Source organism: Phalangium opilio, unplaced genomic scaffold, assembly GCF_054372755.1.
Source record: "Phalangium opilio isolate 3A_F unplaced genomic scaffold, DU_Popi_V2 ptg000209l_1, whole genome shotgun sequence".
NCBI lineage: Eukaryota > Metazoa > Arthropoda > Arachnida > Opiliones > Phalangiidae > Phalangium > Phalangium opilio.
In genome coordinates, this window is record NW_028324217.1 from 20,901,063 (window position 1) to 20,922,567 (window position 21,505).

Sequence of the window (21,505 nt, forward strand, 5' to 3'; positions counted from 1 at the left end):
TCAAATTATTCGCCCTTGATTTAATCTAAACCATCTACTATAAACGGTTAACTAATAATAATTAAAGGCAAAAATTGCAATTAAAACTGTGGGTAATAAAAATCAGAAAATCTACACTTTAATTTATCTAATTCTACGTTTGGATGATTTCGTGGAATCGTTCTTCCTCCTCGAGTAGTCGTTCACATCAGTGACAGCACGGAGCTTCTATATACAAGAAGCTCCGTCTTCACAGTTTGAACTGTTGAACCATCGTTTATTTTATTTTTATTTATTTGTTTGAGAGGGTTATAACGACCACCAAGTACAGAATCTTCTTATAGAATAAACCTACACTTGCTAACGTTCAAATATATTAAAAACTTCGATATCATTCAAAAAACGACTTATCTTTCCAGAAATTTTCATAACTATCAAAATTGCCTATCAAAGATTAGCACATAATTTTTTAAAATGAAATCAGAAAACAGATGTCGCCAAATAAACTCACTCAAAGAATCAATTTATTTCTCAAGGAATAATGCCTATCATTTTTTATGATTTCTAAAAGATGGGGTTAGTAGCCAGATCACGTTGAGAATCGATATTTTTCTCTAGAAGATTTCAACGAATCAATGAATCATATCAACTTCGAGTGCACTTTCTAAGCTATCAAACTCAATCGATCATTATAATTCAAATTTTTCTCGAAAATAACTATCAAAATTGATACTTTGATAGGGGCAGATTTAGTTTTCTATCGTATCAAGTGGTAAAACTATCAAATGATATGATAGTGCCCATCTATGTACAAGGGCGGCACGCTGCCAGCATTCCCTAATTTCCCTTTTGAAATTTTAAATAAAGTGCTTCAAAGAGAGAATTATTCAATTCTAAATATGAACTTTTCAAGGCGAATGAGCGCTATCAAGGAACAATAAAAATTGCAGACCTTGATTCTGCAGAAACGGTCTTTAACTGGTGGCCTCAAATACTTCTCCCATTTTCATTGCTCCATGGAAGCTCAATGAGTTAACTTGGAGGAGATAGTGGGCTGGAGTAAAATGTTGGTGGGACATGTGCGGCAATGAAAGTCTCCAGGAGTACCTTGCGGACGCCACTACCCTTCCATAGTTGATTATTAAGTTCTGCCGCGTAGCACCATTGTATTTGTATGAGAGTAGTTTCTATTTTTATGACATAATGGGCATCTTTGACGTTTTCGTACCGTATTACCCCATACCGAAACAGCGAGGATGCTCGGAGAACGTAGTTGCCATAGATGTGTTTATAGAGGCTACTATAGGTAAAGAGATGAAGTCTCCATCCCACTCTCTTCTCCAAGTAGGAAAGTCATAGCCCACTCGATCATACGCCCACGGACGATTCTATTGATTCGAATAACCAGAAATTTCATTGAGACATGTGTTGCAATACATTCTATTTTGCCATAGCAGGGATAGATTTAATTTTAGAAGTAGGAATGGAGAACAGAGTAATGTGGGCGCGCGTCAAAGCCCCGAAGAAGAGTCGGGTCATAGCGACAGAGGTAAAAAGGAATTACGTATTTTTCGACGCCCCCATCAGCAACGTCATCAAAACGTAGTTTAAGTGAACCAATAGAATAATTTAAAATTTTCGTTTCGTGTTGGAGGGAGGAGTCTATGCTGGGCTATGAGTCGGACTGAAGTAAATACTAACCGTTCTCCATTCCTATTTCTAAAATTGAATTTATCCCTGGCCCTAGATTTTACTAAAAAGGTTTCGAAGTGTTAAAGTTGATAAATAAAAATTAATTTGCAAAACAAAACTGTAAATTCAATAGATGGTTACACTGGTCTGATTTCTTGTGTGTTAAAGTAAAATCAAGATTATTATTATAGTACACCTAAAGTTTACTAATTCTGATTAAATACACTAGTCGAACGCGTACATATTCGTATAATTCAAAATGTTCCACGTCATTAAACTGACTCCAAAATCACCTGATACAAAACGGTTCACGGGTAGTTGAGCGGTTTTCAAAAGAGCGTTTTGGAATAAAGCGGTTCCTAAAACAGCGGTTTGCAAAAATGCGTACAAGCAAAACCGCGGTTGCTGTTTCCGCGTTTCTCAATACAGCGCTATTTCCCAAAACAGCGGTTGCTGTTTCCGCCCAAACTGTGATTGATAGGGATGGAAATATCTATTATATTAAGTATATAGGACAAAGAACAATATTATGCAAAAAGGAGTAATGTTATATCGGAAGTAAATATAAAATATAATTTTTTGGAAAAGGCATATTATTTTGGGAATTTAATGAAGATAAACAACAATATTTTGGAAAAGGCGTACTTTCGTACGCTCAAAATATAAACGCTGTAATCAAAATGCGCTAAAACGAGAAATGGCTATATATAATGGCAAACGCGTTAATGAAAATGCCGTTTTGGACAATGCTGTTTTGATAACACGTCCAATCGATAACATACCATACAAAACATCCTTTTGAACTTTAAATTCTTCTTCATATTCAATAATTTCCGTGGGAAAATTTACAGGTAAATAATCATCATCATTCTCCATAGAATAATAAACCACATCATCAGATTCAAAATCATCCTCTTCGGTCATTGGTTGAAATTTCGTCATGACGTAATCACGACCGCAAGTGAAGTAAAACGCCACACTTATAACGACGAACAATATAAACAATCCAAGGTTCGTTTTCTTAACCCTAATTATCATTTTAAGCATAATTTCTGTCTCAATTATTGATTATAATTAAAACACGTGATTAACGAATCGACTAGTCACGTATTTCCGTCAGCCATGTTGAGTGGTTCGAGGCTGAATGTGGGCCTAATCAAAAATTAAATTTTTGTGGTATAAAATCTATTTCATTTTCCATATAATTTATGTAGAAAACCAGAAGTTCATAACTTGAAGTAGGTAAATTGTTGTGTAATTATATGAAGCTAATAGAAAAGGTTCCCCCGCGTTACATGTGAAAAGCTATTTGGTTAAAATATAGGTACGTTATGCCTTTACCTTTTTACTTACTTTTTGGACGCCAATTCCCAAGATGGCCGTGGATTAAAACCAAAAAAAAAAAAAAAACCATATATCTCTATTACATAGTTAACAAGATTTAACACAAACCAGAAACAGCGGTAAAAGAGGCCAAAATATACAGACGTTACCCCGCTACGACGATTTCATTACTTTTATGGCTGCCAACAGCGGACCTTACCAAATCTAATATACGCGTTGAGAACGTGGATGATTCAAACTTGATCCCACATTAGACTCTCGCGTAATATAGAATGCAAACTTCCCCATAATAAACGTATAACAAAATATATGGCTAATATGAACAGCCACATTCTGCCATTAAACCTCCGTAGGTGCATGATAACACCTACTAAGAAGTGAAAAAACACAATCATGAATTCAACGGTAAAGTTAAGCTTGGCGAAAATTTTGCAGTCTCTCGTTTCTGCTGAAACCAAAGAGCACCAGAAGCAGTGTGGGAACATAGAGACTATAAAACCCAAGGAGTGGCAGGAGTGCCTCAACTTATTGCCCTTAATATAGGCGGCGTTGCTGGTACAAGGCGACTTCCGCCAAGCAAAATTAAACGGGCCGGAAGCTCTCATGTACCAATTTAAGAGCAACATCATTATTTGCGCTTGTAGAGCGGGGGACCTGCCACTCCTTGGGGTTTATAGTCTCTATGGTGGGAAATAAGAATTTTTTTAAAACTGGACCTGTGGCCAGTAGAGCCTAGGTATTTTAATTAAAAAACTGGCCACGGTGCCACCTACCACTTTTAGCCTCAAAAATCAGGCTTTCGTAATTTAGGTCCACATTATCTATTCTGGACAATATTTGCTAGGGTGTAGGCTTAGTAGGTTAGTTTTTATAGTTATGGGTATTAAATTCGGCCCGTAGGGAGGGAGTTGACACTCCATTGTTATCTTCCCATAGACCCTAATACAGTCAAAGGCAGCAGGCTGCCTTTCCCTAGAGACCAGACCCAAACAAGACTACCGAGAGATTATCTTCCCTTTAGCCATGCTTTAGCTAACTGCAAAAATCACTTCATCTACAGACTCTACACTGTGTAGAGCGTAGACAGACATACGAAACCCACCCATAATCCCACTCCCACATACACAATTCAGGCCAAGCAAGCAAACAGGATAGAAGCAAAGACGAGACAATTTTAGGGATTAACATAGTATTTATTTAATGATCCAAAATCTTGAGGGGAAAACTTTGAATTAATTAAGTGGCCACCAGGGCCAGTAGACCCCAAAGCGTTTAATTTTTAAACTGGCCCAGGTAATTTTTAAACTGGCTATTGGCCTGTGAAAGTGCCTTATTTCCCACACTGACCAGAAGTGATGACGAAGCCGATCGCCGCGTATGTCTTAACCTTAACGATGATGGTGGTGTAAGTACAGGCTGGTGTCCATGTGGAATGGACAAAGACGAGAAGGTGGTGGTGTTTAGAAGCCAGTAAGTACAGGCTGGTGTCCATGTGGAATGGGCGAAAGACTAGAAGATGGTGGTGTTTAGAAGCCAATAAGTTCAGACTGTTGTCCATGTGGGGTGGACAAATGAACAGAGTTGTTAAACAGGTAATGGAGTAATAGCCTGTAAGTCGAATACAATTTCCGGGACTGTAAATGCGGTCTGGAAATTGAATACACGTTTGCTCCGATTTGCAAACTGCGAACGCGGTCACGTGGTGTAATATTCACACTCAGATTAAGGAGATATAAAAAACTTATTTATTGATACTCTTTGGAAAGGTTTGTTTACATGACTATTGAGATCGCGTGACGATGACTAACTAAAAGTATTTTCCTAGGGCGATGGCCATTACAGTTTCATTTCTTTTTACATATCTTTTCCTAGATGGCGGTATAGTACTAGTGTTATTGCTTTTTGGCGGGTGTTTAAATTTTACTGATTCAAAATGCTACATGTTGGTGTAACAACGGACAGACAGACAGACAGACAGACACGTCGAAATTAGAACCTCCCCGTGACATACGTCACTCGGAGAGGTAAAAAGTAGCTAGCATCTGCTACTTTATGAGCCTATTCACAGCTTGTACCCCGTGCTACGGTTGGGAAGATAATCATACGTAGAGGGGGGTCGATACTAATTTTGGATAAAGGAGGGCAAACAAGTTTCAACGAAGTGTACTTTTAGTTTTTATCCATATAAGGTTGTTTTTAGCCAAATCGTATGATGTACATATAAGATGAGGCTCTTAGTTTGACTGTTAAAGGTAATTCGATCATCGAGGGGTAACCACTAGAACTTTCTGTTCTTCTATTAAGGGTTACTTATGTGTAATCATTTAAGCATTGTTGATTCTAACCCCTCGTTTTTAGAATGGTCTGACGGGTAAACATTTTAGCAATGTTAAGGGTACTAACACATCATTCAAAGTTTCTCTTTGCGTCGCACTATTACAATCATGACATAAATAAATTTATTGAAGTAAGGATTACGGGTTATCATTTTAGCACAGTTAAAAGTAGCGCATCGGGGGCAATTCACATAAATTTATGTACGCCTGTTAAATTCGGTACGATGTGGCTACTATTACGAGCCCTTGGGTCGTCTTGTTCCATCTGATTATGCATAAAAGATGATGAACGGTATAAAAATTACTCTTTGGACGATATTTTCAGATGGAAAATCGTCGGCTAATGCAAGATATCCCTGACCAGTTTTGGCGTTCAGTTGCTCACCATGCAGAGCTTACTTCATAATTTTTGGTTCATTGGTATCACCATAAGATTATAAGATGTGTTCCATAAGTATGACACTTCCTATACTTCGTAATGCTAGAGACTTAATGAGAGCTAGTTCGAGAGCGACGCGTGAATTGACAACACGCAGTTTTGCAGGAGTTCCATCTTCCTATTTAGTCTGTACTAAGCCTTTGACAGCACGAGATCTTACGCTTCTACTCTTACGTCGGTGTCAGTGGACAAGTAAGCCAACATTTCTCTACCCTTTACCTGAATACCGTGGGGGATAGGTCATACAGACACGAATGACGTATTCCGACTAGAGAAAAAAACCTCGAGCAAACTAAACAGAAAATGGAATCTGCCCGCGGTGCTGAAAAGGTACGACAGTCGTTTTCATGTGCCATTAACAACCTAGTTATAGGTTTTGAATCTAACTTAGATTGGAGGTTATTGAAATTGTCTGCTAGTTCTAATCAAGCTGGTTACTCGGATTAAAGTCATTGTTGGATATTTCCTTGTTTTAATGGTCAATGTTTGGGGGGGGGAGGGCATATATCTGTAACCAAATGTTGTACACCCCATGTTCATTGATACTTTCCACTCAGTTGTTCCCAATAAACACGATCCCTCATAATTGATGGACTTTACAAAGTCACCCCTTTTTACCAGCGTCTGCAGTGGATATATTGCTCAAGCTTATTTTCAAACACGGTAGCAGTATGACTCTCAGGTACTCACACTTTTTAAGAATAAAATTACTTACCAATTTTCGAACTAGCACACGAATAGTTTGACGTGCAAGGTTCAAGGGCATCTAAGATGGATACTGAAGTATCGTTTTCAAGTTCCGGCGATATATCCGGTAAGTCGCTTTCCAGGTCAACCGGGGTCATTTCCGGTGTAGCGCAGCTCGTTTCAATATTTCCTTTTTCATGACACTTATTTTTAGATTCCTGTGTTTCCATAGATTCTATAATTGAATCGTTCTCCAAATTTCTTTCAAGGGACAATTCCAAATCGTTTTTTGACTTCGACATTCAGTTGAGGAACTCACACTGCTTGGACTGCGATGTAATATCTCGATTTTCTCTCTTTGTCAAGGACCTTTGACACGTAAAATTTTAATATAATAAAAATAAATGTAAATCAAGATTTGGCATTGATAAGTTTAGTACAACAGAGTTCTAAGTCGAGGCTTAAAAAATATACTATTTTAGTAATAATGTTATCATAAATTTTAAAATTACTTATGTCCATGGTTAAGTGATTTTTTAACCTATTTGAGATTTTATGGACTATTTGAAATAAGCACCTCTGAGCAATCGCGTACCACCTTGCCCTCTTGATAACAAAATTCTCGCGGTACGTGATCTATGTCGAATGAAATTTAGCGCAAGATTTTTTAAAATTGGGCGAGATGTAGAGGGTGCAATGAAATTTTTTTAACAGGAATGCAAAGCGTTATGCGATTGGTCGGAGGTGCTTATTTCAAATTATCCATAAAATCTCAATCTATTTTGAATTTTGAAATCATTTGGAGGTATTTCCTGAATATTGTATTCTATAAACAGGTCTTATAATTAGTAGAAGAATCGGTAAAAAATCGCTTGATTTCACCTTCCTTTTAACTTTTATAATATTTTTTACCCATGTGTATTTCTTTTATTATTGATTAAACTCTATAAAAATAATGTCATCAGTTATCACATACACTGTTCTGATTTTCTTGCTCTTTGGAGAAATAGTTTCCTCTTTTATTTACCGTTTTCTAGCTGTATAGCTAAAAAAATATAAATTAACTGAAGTTGTTACGGATTCCGGAACAAAAGATAACTACCAAATATTTTTTTATTTTTTGAGGTTTCAATGCAAATTGGGTCAGAGGACCGCGGCAAGGATGCGATTAATCAGGTTTCAGTATGTGTTTAAGCAGCGAAGGATATGAGGTTTAGCCGGGAGTGTGGCGCACTCCTGTAAGCCAAGCTTCTGGGCGGCAAAGTTTGAGGGAATAAGACACATGTCGGAGATCCTACCCTATAGGTGCCGACTGCCCCGTGTCCGCCGGAGGTGACTCGACCCCCACACCCCGTCCGTCACCTCCCAAGTAAACCTCATTTCCTTCCCTCCTTAAAGACATACTGAACCCTGACTAATCGCATCCTTGTCGCGGACGTATGTGCCCTACTTACATTGAAACCTCCATAATACAAAAAAAAATGAGGTTTACTTGGGAGGCTCACAAATGGTGATGATAGTCATCAAGAAATATGCGACAGCAGGGTTCTACATAAGGCACTAGTCAAGGCATTTGACTACTAAAAAAATGATAATGAAATATGCACAAAGCAAATCTTCTCTTGATTCGCTGGCCCATTTGGCCTTCCTAAGTTACATGGACCAAAACTGAAAACTGTAATATGTCATCATTTCATTTATTAGGTTAGGTAAGATTAGGCCAATTTAGATCAGCGTAGGTTAGGTTGTGCCAGGGGCAGTTCCATTAGACCTCTTGAGGTGTTCTTCAAGTTTCGCAAATATTTTTATTACCTACCAGCTTAAAGCTTTCACCACAACAACACAATCTTTATATGAATCCAATCCTATTTGTCCTCTTTTACCCTTCAACCAAATTAGACCAATCATTCAACGCTATTTATTTATTTACCCACCATAATGCAAAAATATTTATAAGGTTACTTTTTAAGGTAAAATAATGTTACAGAATTGTACCTAGGAGAAATGTAGGGTGTTTTTATAATTACATAATAGCACTGCCTGTAAATGTTTTTTATGTGTAGTAATTATGCGATAAAGAAGTTATGATTTATGAGTAGTGGGGAGGAAGGGCTTTCCGTAATTTCGATATGTCAGTTAATTGTAGTGTAGTCAAGGGGAATTTATGGTGAAGTGAGTTTGATGGAGTGTAATCATAATGGTCGAGCGGAGTTTTCGGCGTCTACTTTGTTTTCCACTTTTCCTGCCATAATAAGAATGACTAGAAGACAGTTAAGTTTCACAGACTACGACATGGAGACTGTAATATATTTATTTTTGGAGTGGAATTTGATTATATATATGAAATGGGTGAAGTGAGTTTGACAGAGTGTAGTGGTTGAGGGCCATTTTATTTTTTTAATAGTTTGTGGGCATGTCCCTTGAAATGGAAGCCGTTTGTAGATGGAAGAAATCTCCGAGACGGATATCAGTAATTTCAGTGACATACATTTAAAGGCTTCAGACTACATGGTTTACCACTTTTCGCGCCATAATAAGAACGACTAGCAGACAGTTAAAGTTTCCGAGTCGCAGACATGGAGGCGGTAATATATGTATTATTGGAGTCTAGTCCCCCTATTATGGAACACTTTTTTTTCTCGTATTTTATATATTTGGTATGGGTGAAGTGAGTGCAAGGAGACGAGAGAGGGCAAAAGTCGCATAAGTTGGTGGCTTTTTGATTTAGGTTGTGAAACCGAACGTAAGAACTCCCAAAAGGGAGGAGGAGATGACGTCAGGCTTGCTCGTGATGGAGCCAAGTTCGAGGATCGCTGGGCGGCTGGAGGTTCGCGAAGCTTCATTGTGCGTCCTACGTATGCATAGAGGGTCTTTGGGTTGTCCTAAATTTGCTCATTAATAAGGAAGCACCGCTTCTTAAATAATACTTCATACAGCCTTTAATGCATAGGGAAGGTTATTTGATTGTATAAACATGGGCTTCATAGTCAATCTTTTGGTGAAGGAAAGGCAATGGATAAAGGGTGGGCGTGATAAACCTTCGAAGGTCAATAGGATGTGCAACTCCCTGTACTAAAAAGTAGACAAGTCGATGCTAGCGACGCCAGCTAACAGCGCTGGAAAGCCTTGCCCTTGCGTGATAAATTAAAAATACTGGGCCATAGCCCATTGGATCACGCGCTCGACGAAGCAAGCTGCTCGTGCTAGAGGCAACAGTAGTCGGCGGGACGTTGCATTGCTTCTTGGCGCGAGGGAAGTACGCTGAAAAGGAGACCTCCCACCCACTTGTGTGTTGGTTTCTCTTCAGGATAGGTCCATTCACTACCTCCTATATAAGAATATATATAGGTACGGGTCTATTCATATAATAAATCTCAAATACAGTCCTGCACCGCTCAAAAACGTTTCATTTGTTATCTCATAGGAAATAGATAGCGGCACTTTAATTGAATTACCATCTGAAAATTGATATTCTTTAAATAGATTTTATGAATTTTAATATTCGTTCGAATATTAAATGCTTGTACAATTAACTTTCTTTCAATAAATGAAATGGGTCGAAGTTACAAAATCAAACAATTAAAATTCAATTATAATAAAATCAGAGTATGAAGTAAAAAATTTAAATTGTTAAAAATTTAGTAGTATTAACTTATAATGAAGATTATACATTGGCATCCTCCACTACTGTTTCTTAACAGTTTTCATTTAGAATTCTTTTGAAAATTTAGTTATGGTCAATGGTTTTGAATATTTATTACGATCACGTGTTAAGGGTTTGCTGGTAAAGTCACACTGATCACATTAGAAGAGTTTTCTCCACTGTGAGTGAGTTGATGTGTGATCAAATGGCTCTTCTGCGTGCAGGCATAATCACAATGATCACATTTGAATGGTTTTTCACCACTGTGAATGAGTATATGTCTGATCAAATTATTCTTCTTCGTGCTGGCATAATCACACTGATCACATTTGAAGGGTTTTTCCCCAGTGTGAATGCGTTGATGTGTGACCAAATGGCTTTTTTGCGTGCAGACATAATCACACTGATCACATTTGAAGGGTTTTTCACTACTGTGAATGCGTTGATGTGTGACCAAATGGCTTTTTTGCGTGCAGACATAATCACACTGATCACATTTGAAGGGTTTTTCCCCAGTGTGAATGCGTTGATGTGTGACCAAATGGCTTTTATGCGTGCAGACATAATCACACTGATCACATTTGAAGGGTTTTTCCCCAGTGTGAATGCGTTGATGTGTGATCAAATTATTCTTCTTCGTGCTGGAATAATCACACTGATCACATTTGAAGGGTTTTTCACTACTGTGAATGCGTTGATGTGTGATCAAATTATTCTTCTTCGTGCTGGAATAATCACACTGATCACATTTGAAGGGTTTTTCACTACTGTGAATGCGTTGATGTGTGATCAAATTATTCTTCTTCGTGCTGGAATAATCACACTGATCACATTTGAAGGGTTTTTCTCCAGTGTGAATGCGTTGATGTGTGATCAAATTATTCTTCATCGTGCTGGCATAATCACACTGATCACATTTGAAGGGTTTTTCTCCAGTGTGAATGCGTTGATGTGTTATCAAATTATCCTTCCTCGTGCTGGCATAATCACACTGATCACATTTGAAGGGTTTTTCTCCAGTGTGAATGCGTTGATGTGTTATCAAATTATCCTTCCTCGTGCTGGCATAATCACACTGATCACATTTGAAGGGTTTTTCCGGACTGTGAATAAGTTGATGTGTGATGTTGCTGGAATAGTCGAACTCATCACATTTGAAGACCTCTTCAACGTTCCTCTTTCGCATTTGAAGTTCTTGATCATTCTTAGAATATTCGCATCGAGTTGTAAGTTCATTCTTGGACTTTTCTACACAAAGAAAATTAACCCATCAATATAAGTTTAAATCAAGTCAGCACAAAAAGCTGAACCCTCTTTTAATTTGTGTCCCCTGTGTCTCCTTGATACAAATTTCTCAGATGATATAAAGTTCGGATTGTTTTCAAAATCTTAAAGGTTACGAATGTAGCGGATTCACTTCATTTCAGTAAACTTGAAGAAGTTTAATTATCACGAAAATGATAGTTGCAGGGAGCCCAGCCAAAAATGTAAATTTCTTCTTTCCTGAATTATAGGGTTTCATAGGAGATAAAACGTGTTTTTATAGGAAAGCATAGGACAAAAAAGGGTCATATATAATATTCCTTTGGTTAAGACTATGTAGGAAAATCTCAAAAAATTGCAAAATTTGATTTTACTTTGAACAGAGAAACTTAGGTAAATAAAATTTAATAAATAAAAATTCTGAGCTAGCGTAGGTAGTTCAGCAAGTTCGGTGTCTGTTCATATGGGACCTCGATAACGGAGCTAAATACTGATAAATTACGAAAACCTCGAAAAATTTAGGAAATTATATGATAATATAGGTCAGGTGCAAAAATATAGAATTTTGTTGGAATTATAGGACCCATGCGTTCCCTGTAAATGGCCGCTGGTCAGTGTTATTTGAATTTTTCTCATTCCAATACCCTAAACGGAGTTAATTAGATCATGAATTTATTTATTAACATGAATATATATCTGCATTGACTAGTTAAACTTCATATTCAGGGATGGGAGGGGCTTAGTTTGAGTGACGTCAGAGAATTTCCGGAGGTCTGTTTTTAAAGCTAAAGCTCTTGTCACGCGGAAGGCTAATTATGCTTGTAAATTGATAAACTACCGCATTAATTTAACTCCAACAGAAAGCATTTGATTAGGCGCTGCTCCTGCGCGCGGGGGCATCTAACAGCAGGGAAAAACCAGCATCATCAATTCTCACGATTTAAAATGTTAGTAGTTTACTTTCAACTGTTACATTAATTTTCTTAATGGCCAAGGCTTAGCACTTTACCAACAGTTTTCAGTTTCAGATTAGGAAAAACATTGCAGGCACTTATTATAATTTCCTTTAAAAGATCAAAATCACCTTCGGACATCGTGTTGAGATATTTATTCCCGTATCGGTGATCATTTTTAATATTCATTTGACGCAGTTTGGTGAACCTAACCGAAAATTGTATCCCTCATACAATTTTGTTAAACTGGTCGTCTGCTGTTCTAACTTCCAGGTGTCTCGATTTTGATTGGCTACCGCGATGACGTTAAACGCGTATGTAATAGAAAGGTCCCTCCCATCCCTGAATAACATGATAGAAAGGCTAATGATACACATATATATTCATTAATAATTTTTGAAATTGGCGGAATAACAATAAAAATGGATTTAGTGACGCAGAAACTGAAAATGTTGATCAATTTGTTCGGTACTATCCCATAGAACCGAATTCCCATTTGACCGCAAACCGCCAAATTAGAAAAGAAAGAAGCGGAATGGCGGTTTTCGAATATTAAAATCGAAGTAGTGTTATTTCATTCTCTTTAAAAAAATTGTTTGAAATTTTTGCGTTGTAATTTCACAATATTTTTATAAAATTAATTTCTGTTGTTCTGCTATTCGTGTTAATGTAGGCTGGGTTGGGTTAGGATGGGTTGGGTTGGGTTAGGTTAGGTTAGGTTGGGTTGGGTTGGGTTGGGTTGGGTTAGGTTAGGTTAGGTTAGGACAGAGCTGTGCTAATTAGCTGACTACTAATTGAATTAGAATTAGCAATTAGGTAAATATTTATGAACTAATTAATTAGCCAATTAGCAATTAGACATAGAAACTAATTAAATTCAATTAGAAATTAGCCATTTATTTATCAAACTAATTAATTAGAATTACTAATTTCTAATTAATTACTTGTCTAATTAAGGAAAAAAAAAGAAACCATAAGTAAACATAAAAGTTTAAAAGTGCCCATGGATTTAGTACTTTGGTAATGCAAAGTTTAATGTTTTAATGCCATTGAAAAACGGGTACGGAAGCCGTGAATTACTCATGAAAAATGAGACAAGCCTCGAGGCTTCCGTCATGTTAAAAATTGTCTCATTTCTTCATTTTCATGCCACAGTTCCTATAATGGACTCTTGAGTAGTAAATACATGGGCACTGCTATAAATTAGAGTGGGAAAACAGTCGAAATTTCGAAATGGGACAGTTACGATTTACGAAATTTTCTACTAGTACTAGTACTCATGTTTTGAGGAGCTGAAATATTTAGAGTAGTACTAAGGTTTCCTCATCGATATAATAAGGCCGTTTTCATATTCAAATAGATGAATCAAGAGTTAATTCCTCGATTTTTAGTTTTTACTAAATTAAAAGACTAATTGAAAATCCAATTGGCTAATTAGTTAATCCTAAGTCTAATTAAATTTTAATTAGATAATTACCTTTCCTATTCATACTAATTAATTAGAATTACTTCTCAATTAGCACAAAGGTAATTAAAATTCAATTACCATTTTCAATTAGTAAATGATGCTAATTAATTAGAAATTCAATTAGCTAACTAATTAATTAGCACAGCTCTGGGTTAGGATAGGTTGGGTTGGGTTTGGTTAGGCTCGGTTGGGTTTGGTTAGGATAGGTTGGGTTGGGTTGGGTTAGGTTAGGTTGGGTTAGGTTGGGTTGGGTTTGGTTAGGTTAGGATAGGTTGGGTTAGGTTGGGTTAGGTTAGGTTAGGTTGGGTTGGGTTTGGTTAGGTTAAGTTGGGTTGGGTTAGGTTAGGCTAGGTTAGGTTAGGTTGGGTTTGGTTAGGATAGGTTGGGTTGGGTTGGGTTAGGTTGGGTTGGGTTTGGTTAGGTTAGGTTGGGTTTGGTTAGGATAGGTTGGGTTGGGTCTAGGTATCGTTTAGACCCGCGGATTCAAATTTTAAGCAATGTACCTTTAATAGTAGACGTTTCAGTATATTCATATCCAATAAATAATTTAGATTAATTTCGTGTTTTTCGATATAAAAATTAATTTTTTTATCGTTGACAGCGTTTGAAAATAAAAAAAAAAATTGCATAGATTTTAGTCCCATTCAAAATCCGCCAAAGTGCGGTATTTTCGGTCGAATGGGACGGTTTCGGTCGAATGGGAATTCGGTCGTATGGGAGACAAGCAATTTGTTCCATAGAAGCGCATCGCTTCCATTTTAAATGCCAACGACTAAATCCTTTCATTAAACAACAATTGAAAGTTTTTTTATAGAAGGTGCCAAAAACTACTGTGATTATTTAAACAAGGTAAAAAGATCATTTTATATTTGGTACTAGAGTTAGCACCTGCTTCACTATGAACCTTGTTGCCCGTGCTACGGTTGGGAAGATAATCATGCGTAGAGGGGGGTCGACACTATTTTTGGATACAGGAGGGCTTCTCATATTACACGGCGCAAATAAGTTTCAACGAAGTGTACTTTTGGTTTTTATCCATATACTTTTGATTTAAGGTTGTTTTTCCATCTGATAATGCATAAAAGATGATGAACGTTATAAAAATACTCTTCGGACGATATTTTCAGATGGAAAATCGTCGGCTATTGCAAGATAACCCTGACCAGTTTTGGTGTTCAGTTGCTCACCATGCAGACCTTACTTAATAATTTTTGGTTCATTGGTATCATGATGTGTTCCATAAGTATGACACTTCCAATACTTCGTAATATTAGAGACTTAATGAGAGCTAGTTCGAGAACGACACATCAATTGACTACACGCGGTTTTGCAAGAGTTCCATCATCATATTTAGTCTAAACTAAGCCTTTGACAGCGCCAAAATCAGGCGTCGCTTTTCGAGAATCTATGACTCTTCACCTACGTCACTTCATGACAAGCGTTCAGTATAAACTGAGAAACTTATGTAACATGTCTTATGAACTTATGGTATCACCGTGCGACGCGTGATTCGATAGGCTTTTTAAGAATCATTTCAAACCCTGAGATATTTTCACATTTTGCAAATTATTAACTTAGCTATGGTTAAAACAAAATGGAAAATATACTATAAGAAGGTATAAGTTGCGAGATCTTCCGCTTCTACTCTTACGCCGGTGTCAGTGGATAAGTAAGCCCCACCCCTTTCATGTCCAACATTTTTCTACCCTTTACCATTGGATACCGTGGGGGATAGGTCATACAGACACGAATGACGTATTCCGACTAGAGAAAAAAACCTCGAGCAAACTAAACAGAAAATGGAATCTGCCCGCGGTGCTGAAAAGGTACGACAGTCGTTTTCATGTGCCATTAACAACATAGTTAAAGATTTTGAATCTAACTTAGATTGAAGGTTATTGAAATTGTCTGCTAGTTCTAAACAAGCTGGTTACTCGGATTAAAGTCGTTGTTGGATATTTCCTTGTTTTAATGGTCAATGTTTGGGGGGGGGGGGGCATATATCTGTAACCAAATGTTGTACACCCCATGTTCATTGATACTTTCCACTCAGTTGTTCCCAATAAACACGATCCCTCATAATTGACGGACTTTTAAAAATCACCCTTATTACCAGCTTTAGTGGATATATTGCTCAAGGTTATTTTCAAACACGGTAGCAGTATGACTCGGGCTATTCTCTCTCTAGGTACTCACACTTTTTAAGAATAAAATTATTTACCAATTTTCGAACTAGCAAACAAATAGTTTGACGCGAAATGTTCAAGGGCATCTAAGTTGGACACTGAAGTATCGTTTTCAAGTTCAGGCGATATATCCGGTAAGTTGCTTTCCAGATCAGCCGGGGTAATTTCCGGTAGAGCGCAGCTTGGTTCAATATTTCCTTTTTCATGACACTTATTTTTAGATTCCTGTGCTTCCAAAGATTCTATAATTGAATCGTTCTCCATATTTCTTTCAAGGGACAATTCCAAATCGTTTTTTGACTTCGACATTCAGTTGAGGAACTCACACTTTCTTGAACTGCGACGTAAAATCCCGATTTTCTCTCTTTGTCAAGGACCTTTGACACGTAAAATTTTAATATAATAAAAATAAATGTAAATCAAGATTTGGCATTGATAAGTTTAGTACAACAGATTTCTAAGTCGAGGCTTAGAAAATGTACTATTTTAGTAATAATGTTATCATAAATTTTAAAATTACTTATGTCCATGGTTAAGTGATTTTTTTACCTATTTGAGATTTTATGGACTATTTTAAATAAGCGCCTTCGGGCAATCGGTACCACCCTGCCTTCTTGATAACAAAATTATCGCGGCACGTGCTCCATGTCGAATGAAATTTAGCGGGAGATTTTTAAAATTGCTCGAGATGTAGAGCGTGCAATGAAAATTTTGTTAACAGGAATGCTTAGCGTTATGCGATTGGGCGGAGGTGCTTATTTCAAATTATCCATAAAATCTCAACCTATTTTGAATTTTGAAATCATTTGGAGGTATTCCCTGAATATTGTATTATGAAGACTGGTCTTATAATTAGTAGAAGAATCGATAAAAAAATCGCTTGATTTCACCTTCCTTTTAACTTCAATAATACATTTTATACCCATGTGTATTAATTTTATTTTTGATTAAACTCTATAAAAAAATAATGTTATCAGTTATCACTTACACTGTTCTGATTTTCTTGCTCTTTGGAGAAATAGTTTCCTCTGTTATTTACCGTTTTCCAGCTGTACGGCTCAAAAATTTTAAATGAACTAAAGTTGTTACGGATTCTGGAACAAAAGATAACTACTCAACTAACTGCACCAATTGCTGCCAAAAAATAATCTCTAGCAGACGGTTTTAATTTTTGAGCCTGGCGCGGTTGGCACCAATGAGATATATCAAACCTAGAGTCACAACGTGAAATCTCGAGATCGACGTTTCGCGATACACTTTTTGTCGAGCAAGAATCTTTATCAAATACGGGTGGCGCCACCCTAAGAACTTTCTTATTACCGTCTGCTGCTATAATCTGTGTAACAAGCTGTCAAGATAGTTTTTAAACGTGTTAAATAAAATACGCGAGTTAAATAATAAAAACTCTAGTCCTTTTTAATCTAATAAATAGATGAATTAAAAATTATAACGATGTTTCTGATTGCAAATAAGCAAGTAAAAGTTGTAATTAGTTCCGCTAGAGGCTCACAGATGGCGCTGTCATGTTTTGATAAACTTGCTTGATAAAAATAATGTGTTTCGCGGTAAGCCGATTTGAATTGGAACTCTATCTATCTCATTGGTTGGCACCTGGGGTATCCAACTCGATCATGCGCTCCTTGACACAAGCTGCTCGCAGTCGCAGCGGCTAGAGTGGGATATAGACCGAGTGGGGAAATGTAAAGCCCCGCCCATTGACATGCGCAATAACCACTGGATGTTTTACTTCCAACAGCAACACGTAAATAGCGAGAAAATCTACTCTTTGGCGCGAAATTTAAAATGCTTAGTTATAAATCGATGGTGTTGCTATAGATAATGTTAGTTCAAATCTTAATAAAAAGGTGAATATTTGTGTTATTATATAGATTTTAAAATATTTCCCACAATGTTTTAAACACAACATAGGCCTATACATTGTATATTACTAAACAATAAAGGATTTACATTCATTATTATTAATCCCTACGTTTAAATTATTGGTACACCGAGCGATGATGCTTTAATTGTAAAATACTTGCACTTGCGTCTTTTCAAGGTCATGTCTTGCTTTTTCAATGAAAGACTAACAGTTTTCTAATAACTATTTTGTTTGAAGGATCTTTTTTCTCTGAATTTTTGCAGTTAGTTCACTGGTTAGTTCCAGGATAAGGAGAGTAGTCTTCGTAAAGTGCGGCGCCTGAAGCGATTTTAGCTACTAACAAGTTGGGAAAACCAAAATATTACCTCTCCGAGTCAAGAGGAGGCCTACTTTCAAACTTATTTACCCAGATATGGAAATGTTTCTTTTTTTATGAACAAATACTGAAGTTAATTTTATGAAATATTAAAGAGGTATACAAAGTAGGGATGTCAACTTCCCAGAAAAAAACCGGTTTTCGGTTAACCGGTATATTTAAATGGCCGGTTTAACCGATTCAAAAAACTGGCCAAAAAAACCGGTTTTTAACCGGTCGTTCATGATAAATGTTGAAAAATGCGATACTCCAACGTAAAATCAAAGACCAAATATTAGTACCGAGTAGTTAGTACCAATAGGTGTTAACTAATGCCGTTTTCCATTGGCATTCTAGAATAGGCCAATGAAAAATTACTCGATAGATGGAGTAATTTTCTTGGAGTGAGAACGAAAGTTCCATTAAAATTGCATTATACGCATCTATGTCTCCTTTGATATTGCTCCATGGTGGTAGATAGTTAGCAGCCAACCGAAGCTGAGTAATATTAAGTGACGAAAATGGAAAACTTTTAATTTTGAGAATTAATAAAAACCGATTCGGTTTTCGGTTTTTATTTTTAAAAACCGATTAAAACTGAAGAATTAAAAAACCGGGAAAAACCGGTGCTCCGGAATTGAAAAAAACGGTTTTGACATCCCTAATACAAAGCATAGCGAATATACTGTAAATCACACGACCTTTTACATCCAATAAGGATATACTTGTACACATTAAAATCATCCGATGGGGGAAAAACGGGAAATGAAGAGATAAAACTTTGGAGGGATATTACCTTTACGTGTTTGTAAATTAAGGCCCAATTTTTTACTCCTCAACTGTATACCCTCTATGTTCAAAGCCAGATTCACAACAGGGTTGCCGTGTAAACACTATCCTCTAGTTTCACCTCAACGATTTCTTAGTTTGTCAACATGACTGTTAACGTTACATAACACTAAAGCTTATTTGTGGCTACACGTACTGAAAGTAAATGCGCACCATATAACGCATGGAAACACGAAGCTATAATCCGATTACGATCAGACCTTTCACTGAACTGGGCTGCCTTCAGCAGAGCTCACCAAAAAAGACAGCAGATTTTGGAAAACGTTAACCGGTGAGCTCTGTCTTCATAGCTTTGCTGCGCGCTTTTCTCCGGTCATCGGTGTTTTAAAAATTACGCTAGCACAATATAGCGTGCAAGGTACCAAGGCTTAACAAAAATTGTATGATAACATATTTATAGAGATACTTTTATAATTAAAATTAGAAAGACTAACATGGTCTCTTAAAATTCTCGCGTGATCAACTGGTTTCACCCCAATTAAATAGGTATAGTCCCATCAGAATCAGCAAGAGCTATTTGTAATAATACCTCCATGTTTTTACCGCCAAGCTGAGAACTAGGCGTTTTACGTCACGTTATCCAAAAACCCGACTATTTTCTTTGGTGACCGCGCTGAGCATCGTGACGTCAAAATTCAAACACAAAATTCCCTTCTGTATGAGACTGCTAACAGCGCTGAGCTCTGCTGAACGCGGCCTAGATTTTCAACATGATGCTTTATTCAATTATATGATCTAAGCCTGATTATTTAAAAGTGTATTTAACTTTCGGCCCACTCTGAACCGTTAATGTCTCTGCATTACAGAAACTAAAACCAAACCCAAGCGTTTACTTTTGGGTTCACTAGGCCTATTGACACATAATAGTTCATTTGACCGATATAGTAGCGTTCTTGTTGTCAATAACGAAAGGATTATTCTATAAACAGATGTAGTATAGCTTAAGTAATATATAAACATCCATTTCAAATAATAATTATAAAAAATATTCTTGGGATATCAAAATGAAACAGAGCTTTAAAGCTACAAAACTACTAAAGGCATCGAAATTATGAAAAATATTTCCATATATTAATTTTACATTATGAGAAAACCAAATATTAAGGTTTTGTAGAATTTCTTTTCACATCAACACAAGGGAAACTGCTAACGCGAAGCACTAGTGTAACAACGGACGGACACACACAGACAAACACATAGACTGCTGTTTCACCCTTTCCGTATTAATTTTGTTTTGAAAGACAAGATTACCTTAAATACTAAAATAAATATAATAAATATAATTATTATAATATATTTTCTTCGTTAGTTATTCACCTTATTAAGCGTTACATCCTTTTTAAAAAGAACAATTAAACATTCTTGAGATACTTGACTAATATTGGCATTTGAAATGAAGCATACGCCGGTTGCTTCGCCTTACTCAAATAGGTAGTATATAAGGGTGTCGAACTACAGTTAAAAGCAAGAACAACCGCAATTGCGAAAACCTTTGGTAGCCGATCCTACCTTAGGGAGCGGCTAGACGTTTCTTGTAACCCTAGCTGATCGCCGCGAATGTCTTAAACCAAACGATGACGATGGAGTAGAAGCCAGGTGTACAGACTGGTGTCCATGTGGGATGGACAAAAACAAAGACCAGAAGATGGTGATGTTTAGAAGCCAGTATGTACAGACTGGTGTCCAAGTGGAATGGACGAAGACCAGAAGAAATCATCCGATGGGGGAAAAACGGGAAATGAAGAGATAAAACTTTGGAGGGATATTACCTTTACGTGTTTGTAAATTAAGGCCCAATTTTTTACTCCTCAACTGTATACCCTCTATGTTCAAAGCCAGATTCACAACAGGGTTGCCGTGTAAACACTATCCTCTAGTTTCACCTCAACGATTTCTTAGTTTGTCAACATGACTGTTAACGTTACATAACACTAAAGCTTATTTGTGGCTACACGTACTGAAAGTAAATGCGCACCATATAACGCATGGAAACACGAAGCTATAATCCGATTACGATCAGACCTTTCACTGAACTGGGCTGCCTTCAGCAGAGCTCACCAAAAAAGACAGCAGATTTTGGAAAACGTTAACCGGTGAGCTCTGTCTTCATAGCTTTGCTGCGCGCTTTTCTCCGGTCATCGGTGTTTTAAAAATTACGCTAGCACAATATAGCGTGCAAGGTACCAAGGCTTAACAAAAATTGTATGATAACATATTTATAGAGATACTTTTATAATTAAAATTAGAAAGACTAACATGGTCTCTTAAAATTCTCGCGTGATCAACTGGTTTCACCCCAATTAAATAGGTATAGTCCCATCAGAATCAGCAAGAGCTATTTGTAATAATACCTCCATGTTTTTACCGCCAAGCTGAGAACTAGGCGTTTTACGTCACGTTATCCAAAAACCCGACTATTTTCTTTGGTG

The 21,505-nt window shown here is 36.9% G+C and overlaps 2 protein-coding genes and 1 long non-coding RNA gene across 3 annotated transcripts; 1 reads left to right on the top strand and 2 right to left on the bottom strand.

Moving 5' to 3' along the window:
- Positions 1–1,852: 1,852 nt before the first annotated feature.
- Positions 1,853–4,839, bottom strand: LOC149621218 (uncharacterized). The gene is made up of 4 exons (XM_089854099.1): positions 4,771–4,839; positions 2,779–2,823; positions 2,454–2,698; positions 1,853–2,139 (listed from the first exon to the last, which is right to left on the bottom strand). Exons 2-4 carry the CDS (start codon positions 2,793–2,795, stop codon positions 1,961–1,963), a joined length of 441 nt encoding a protein of 146 aa, XP_089710225.1. The 5' UTR covers positions 2,796–2,823; positions 4,771–4,839; the 3' UTR covers positions 1,853–1,960.
- A 4,969-nt stretch (positions 4,840–9,808) lies between these two features.
- LOC149621219 (uncharacterized) lies at positions 9,809–12,826 on the bottom strand. The gene is made up of 2 exons (XM_089855807.1): positions 12,468–12,826; positions 9,809–11,368 (listed from the first exon to the last, which is right to left on the bottom strand). The coding sequence occupies exons 1-2, from the start codon at positions 12,523–12,525 to the stop codon at positions 10,248–10,250; spliced, it is 1,179 nt and encodes a 392-aa protein (XP_089711933.1). The 5' UTR covers positions 12,526–12,826; the 3' UTR covers positions 9,809–10,247.
- Positions 12,827–14,211: 1,385 nt separating this feature from the next.
- LOC149621220 (uncharacterized) lies at positions 14,212–16,958 on the top strand. Its single transcript, XR_016375537.1, has 3 exons — positions 14,212–14,859; positions 14,932–16,124; positions 16,212–16,958. It is a non-coding gene; the product is annotated as an uncharacterized LOC149621220 (long non-coding RNA).
- The last annotated feature ends 4,547 nt before the right edge of the window (positions 16,959–21,505 follow it).